Genomic DNA, 6,098 nt, shown 5'->3' on the forward strand with positions numbered 1-6,098 from the left:
GCCGGGGCTCCCCGCGGGGGGATAGCGCCCCACGACTGCTGCCGGGGCGCCGAGCCGGGTCCCTCGCAGAGGGGGCGCTGAGCTGGCCTTTAACCAAAAAAAAAACCAAAAACCAGACCAAACCATATCTGGAGCATCTCTCTTAAGAGAGACTGCGGGAGCTGGGCTTGTTCAGTCTGGATAAGACTTGGAGGGGATTTCGTTAATGCCAATAAATATCTTAAAGGTGGGTGCCAAGAAAATGGTCCCAGACCCTTTTCAGTGATGCCCAGTGATAGGACGAGGAGCAATGGCTATAAACTAAAACACAKGAAGTTYCATTAATTGTGTGGAARAACTTTAGATTGAGGGTGGCAGAGCAGTGAAAAAGGCTGCTCAGGGAGGTCGTGGAGTCTCCCTCTCCGGACACATTGAAAACCCACCCTGGACGTGCTCCCGGATAACCTGCTCTAGCTGACAGGTTAGGTCTGGATGGGATTGGTCTAGACGACCTCCAGAGATCCTTTCCAACTCTAACAGTTCTGTGATTCTGTGAAAACAAAACCCAGCTGAACAAACAAAAACACAATGATGATGGGCTTCTCTCACATTGCAGAGAGAAATTTAAACAACAAAACCAGAATGCAAAAATACCAAATTGTGTGTGAACMAATGGRAAGAGTCTTGACATCTTAAGTGCTGCTAAAGGAGCCTGAGCCTTCCTCAACTAAGAACCAGCAGCTCACCCTGGYTCTGACACGGTCAGCCTAAGACACACTGGGAAGGGCAGAAAAAGGAAAGCAAGGAAAAAATTGATCTAAAACAGATTATCAGAACTGACTGCAATAGTGATTCAGGAAGTCTCAGCTTCTTTTCACACTTTATCCCTTAGGTTTTAAAGTAAAACACAGAGTTAATTCCCAGGGTTTGGAAACAGGATGAGCTGTTGCTGTAATTCAGGAGCACAATGTAGGCCGAGACATTCATTTGCTAATACAGGTGTGGAGAAAAACCAAAACTCTGGGTGCCTCCCTCTACCCCATCTAGTCAGACGCTAATTTTTACATTTACATGAATATATTACAAAGAGTTAAATTCTGTCCCACAGACAGGCATGTCTCAGTGAAGCCAGGACRAACACTGTACCACTTACATGAGATTGCTCCTTTAAGCCACCCCTATTACATTCCACGTGCATAATCATATATAAGCACTCAGCCCAGTGACAGCCGTAGGACACTCTTTTTTGTTGTTAGAGGCAAGGCTTCTTCATTCCCAAAAGAATCATAGAATTATTTGGATTGGAAGTGACCTTAAAAATCATGTAGCACCTTCTGCTAGATCAGGTTGCTCACACTGCCATCCAAACTAACCTTAATCATTGCCAGGGAATGGGGGTCCACAGCTTCTCARGGCAACCTGTGCCAGTGCCTCACCACCCTCACAGTGAAGGATTTTTTTACTAATATATATTTTTCACTTCTCTTACACGCCTTTGCAGAGTAGCTCTACAGTCACCTGGATGCGAAACCCACTGCTAACGCCCTGCAGACTCCCAYAGCCTTTGCATCCCCATTTCGTGCTTCTGCTGCCCGAGCAAGAGTGCTCACCTCCCCTCCAGAGAAGACACAGGCCTCCTCCTCCTCCTTCTCCTCCTGAAAACACTCAGGGCAGTAGACATGCACAAAAGTTCACACCTCCATACACGTGTTTTTTTTTTCTAGAAAAGACTGCGACACGTTTTTAAAAAAAATAATTTTAGACCGATTTTAGAAAACCTGACGAGGCGTGTGCTGACAGCAGGTGAYAACTGTGCTCATTGAACTAGGCGGACAAACGATCACGGCCACGAGATTCAATGGCCTCGGCACCACTGTTTATTTCCGCAGCCGCGTCACTGAACATTCTCTCGTTACCTCGTCGGCTGTGCCTGGGTCCCGGCCTCATCGCAGTCACGGCGGAAATCGCGCCGCCCGGACATCGCCGCTTTCCCTCGATTCCTGCCCCTGGGCTCTCGCCTGCCGGGATCCCCACCMGCGGAGACTACAGTTCCCGGCATCCTTTGCTCCCCTGCGCTTCCCACTGAGTGCCACCGCGGACTACGCTCCCCAGCAGGCCCTGCGCCGCTCCGCMGCGGACGGCAGAGGCGGCGCGGGCCGCGGTGCGCGCTGGGGCGGAGAGTCTGTGCGGTCGCGCGTCGTAGCGGCCCGCGCGAGAGGCGGCGCTCTGACCTGGCGGGTTCGCCCGGGCCGTGTCCCGCCGCTCCCGCCGCCGGCCCTGCTCGCCGGGAAAATGGCTGCCGTCCGCAGGGCCCGCAGGGACTCCCGCTGCGTGGTGCGCTTCTCCGACCGAGAACTCTGCTAAGTGCCCCCCGCGGGCAGGGAGGACACACGGACCAAGCGGGGGGGCAGAGCCCCCGGGCCGGGACAGCGCCGCCCGAGCGTCGGCAGCATGGTGAGCGGGCCCGGGCGGCGGGGGCTCGGCCGCTGTGCAGGAACGGCCGGGCGGGACTGGGACAAGGGGTGTGTGCTTGGGAAAGGCCCCCTGGCCGAATTGCTGAGAGGCAGCTCTGCCCCGTCCGCCCCCGGGCACTGGGTGATGCTTGTGCTAACCGTGCCGTCATCCCGCAGGAGACGGCCGCCCTCCGCAGAGGTTTTTGATGAGTGGGGCTGCTTGGTTCTGGAGCGGTCTAGCTCTCCGTAGGAACGCGCTAACAAATCCCTGTGTCATTACAGAGGAGCGTGTCCTTCCTTTCCCTTTCTTCCCTCAAAAATGTGGTGGCATCAAATCACTCAGTAATTACAAGGCTTCATGGGCCAAGGACTCGAGTTATTTGAGTTTGTCATTTACGGTATCAAATGCTCCTATCAGTATTGCTTTATTGACTGCGCACCAATATGGATTCAAGTGTCCATGATGAGAACTCGATCATTCAAAATTAAACCATTTATATCACACAGGAGCTCTTAAAATATCTCACCWCGGTGATAAAAGCTTTTGCTTTTGAACACGGTGTTTCTTCTACCACATTCACAGAAAAATAGGGCGACTTTCTCGGTTTTTTATAAAACCAAGAGGAATGTTAGCTAACAGTCACTATTTCACTTTGCCGTGCTTGCTCCTCCCTGAGTTCTGTATGGTTCACACATAACACATAGCCCTGTTCAACTGGTGACACTCAGCTTCGAGCAGTTTCTGATCTTGGTTTAATTTTGTTGAAACAGAGTTTGAACTGTTGAAGGACCTGACATTACAGAAGGTTTAGTAAGTGATGAGGAAATCAGYCTGCAATTATTGATTGCAAAACAAAACTCAACTGTGCAAATAAACTAGTTTTGCATTTGACAGATGGTTTCTAAAGTTTTGCAAGCAGATCAGAATCCAGTCTACTCAGCTGACTTCATTTTTTACAGGTCACAGCCTCATTCAGATGTTTATTTCTGACGTGTTACCTTTTGGTKGCYTGACAGACTACCACTTTTCTCATGGAAAATTAATTGAACCAGTCATTCAGTACACACTAGGATGTCTTGCTTTCAGTGAGAATGAAGTCACTGTTCATGTGACGGCTGACTTACATGAGGAAGGCCAGCAGCACAAAGATGAACAGTCTAGATTTATCCACTAAGTAACAGTTAGACCAGGACAGCGTTCAGTGAATTTTAGAAACTGTTAAGTACAACACATATTCGTCAGTGTGGGGACAAGGAACCAATTTTTACACGTAGCGAAGTGCTTTAGGTGTGATCTCATGAGCTGTCTGCTGGTGCAAGTCGTTGCTTCACATTACCTGTGTTTGCTCATTTGTGCTAGAAAAATTTTAGGGTTTCAGCAGGTCAAATAAATAGTGGAAAGTTTGTTAATAGAGATCAGTTTTCCASTTCATTCCTGTGCAGTAACAACGTGACTTAYTGGTAAATTTAGTGGGGAAACCACTTAGGCTGCTGCTACTGCCAGAAGAYGAACCTTTGATATGAGAGGAGTTAATGACAAAAGTGAAAACTTTGGTTGTAATCAACTTCATGATAGGTTTTGACAGCCTTTAGACAGTGGGCCAGGTCTTCATAGTATTTTTGGTTTGAGTTGAGAGCATATTTAGGTKTTTAAAGAGCATCAAATTACATTTTGGATGCAGTTGGTTCATTGCCATTTCTGACTGTGACTCAGAAATTAAGAAGTAGGGCAGTTGAACAGGGAGGAGGGGATGAAAATCAAGAGTTGAACAGATTAGTGAAATACAAAGTTTTTGAATGAAGTAAACTTCATGCAGCTTCTTAACCTTCTAAGTAGTTTCAATGCTTAAATCAGTTTGTTTACAGACTTCAGGTTGAAGGGTTTAATGGGCGTGCCTTTATGCACAAGAAGATAGTGTGTTGATTTAGTTTAGAAATTGCTAGTTTCTGCATTTTGCAGATAAAAACCAGGCTWATTCTGGCCAGACTGGAGAGCTGACTGGACATAATTCAGCTGCAAACCAGAAGCCTTGCACTCTGCACGGCCAGAATTGCACCTTATTTATGTTAGCCCAGTGCTATAATAATGCACTTAAAGACACCCATTTTAGTGCTAGCTCATTCCTGGGCTGGCTCTGCTTGGCTAACAAAATATTCCTGGAGYTAATAATGTAGTAGGACTGCCACGACTCATAGGGCATTAACTGCCTGCAATTAAATTCTGGAATCAGAGCCCATGAAATTTCCAAGTTTCTGACTCCTTGCTGAGATTTAATGACACTAGTGTTTTGTAGTGTTCTGGCTCATGTGTTTCCTCTGCTGGGAAATTAAAAATGTATAGAAATTAAAAATGAGACTATATAGATTAGATATAGATATAAATATCTGATATCTGATATCAGATATAGATTAAATATCTGTTTAATCAGCCAACCAAACATGYTGTAAATGATAAATTATCTGAGACATCAGTGAAAACACTTTTACAGATGACAAGCCAGTAAGTTTGTGGTCGTTGGGGAATCTGAAGACATGCTACAGCTTAGCTCCAGGGAGGTGCTTGTCACCAAGACAAAAAGATTAAAGGTTGCCTTCCCATCATGTTTGCTAGTATTCTGTAGTTTGATCAGAACTTCCAGATGCTCTAAAAGTGATATAAATTTGCTGAATACAAGAATGCTTTGATTTCTGCAGCTTGACTGTGCAGGAGGTGGAGATTTCTTTTTGAGAACTTGTTAGAGTCYCACTGATTGAATGTCACTTGAAGTCTGCTCACTGCGTATGACAGGGCAGAATGAAGAATAAAACTTTTGTAAATAGTTGCAACAATCTTAATGTCAGGTTTGCCTTCTTGTAATCTTACTTTGTGTTATTTGCTTGCAGAATAATAGATATGAATTTCAGCACAGAACGGTAGAAAAACTGATTTGTTTCAGCTGCAGGAAGAACGCTACACAAATGTCTTAGTTGAGATTTTGGGGTTTTCCCCCCCTTACTGGCATCTTGCTGTTGTTGCCATTGTAGTGGCTTGTCACTGATGCTCAGAATTAGTTTTCCTTTGTCTTAGTATACACTTCATAAATCTCAGTATATTTCATGGTGACAATTAATTTGCATATTTTTAAGTTTTCCTCTTAAACTAGCTGGTTTAACTTCCTGTATAGAGCCATGTTAAGTTTAATCACAGGTCTTATTTCAAATTTTATTTGTTTAACCTGTCTCACAGCTRTATTTAAATATAACCAGCTGTCAGGCTCTCATGCTAGCTTTTTATTTTATTTTCCAATTGTGTTTAGTTTCACATGTATATATATGAAGTATCTACTGTTATTCRAAGCTCTTACAAATACTAAACAAATCAAAACTACTGATTACCCTTACGATGAGAAGGTTAAATTTTAATTTGTTGAACAAAGCACATTATTGTTTAATACTGAAGCTTTTGCTCTATGCTTTGACATAGACATTGTGTGTATTTAGTCAGTTATGTCAGTGTACTGAAGCATAGAAGCYTTCAAGTGAAACACAACTAATCTGTGTTGGATTAAGGTGTCTAAAATGCAAAACCCATCTTCATTGAGTTAATAGGGAAGTACAACTGAACTCTGTAAAGTTAACTTTATCATCAGAAAGGGAGTGTGCTTCTTTTTTTTTTTTTTTTTTTTT

At 44.8% G+C, this 6,098-nt stretch overlaps 2 protein-coding genes across 4 annotated transcripts in view; one reads left to right on the forward strand and one right to left on the reverse strand.

The window, feature by feature from the left end:
* CILK1 (ciliogenesis associated kinase 1) overlaps positions 1 to 1,961 on the reverse strand; it is a 23,468-nt gene extending 21,507 nt beyond the window's left edge. Inside the window, exon 1 of one of the 2 annotated variants that reach the window (XM_057372196.1) lies at positions 1,896 to 1,961. The gene's annotated coding sequence lies outside the window, so the exon portion shown is untranslated. The remainder of the gene's footprint in view (positions 1 to 1,895) is intronic. The other variant, XM_057372199.1, reaches the window with a different exon arrangement.
* Positions 1,962 to 2,229: 268 nt separating this feature from the next.
* Positions 2,230 to 6,098, forward strand: part of FBXO9 (F-box protein 9) — a 19,445-nt gene continuing 15,576 nt past the window's right edge. The window contains exon 1 of one of the 2 annotated variants that reach the window (XM_057372202.1): positions 2,230 to 2,433. In XM_057372202.1, the coding sequence (XP_057228185.1) occupies positions 2,431 to 2,433 (3 nt within the window). In that variant the 5' untranslated portion in view covers positions 2,230 to 2,430. The remainder of the gene's footprint in view (positions 2,434 to 6,098) is intronic. The other variant, XM_057372201.1, reaches the window with a different exon arrangement.

Source organism: Malurus melanocephalus, unplaced genomic scaffold (genome assembly GCF_030028575.1).
Source record: "Malurus melanocephalus ecotype Western Australia unplaced genomic scaffold, MMel_1.1 scaffold_166, whole genome shotgun sequence".
In the NCBI taxonomy this organism is placed as follows: Eukaryota; Metazoa; Chordata; class Aves; order Passeriformes; family Maluridae; genus Malurus; species Malurus melanocephalus.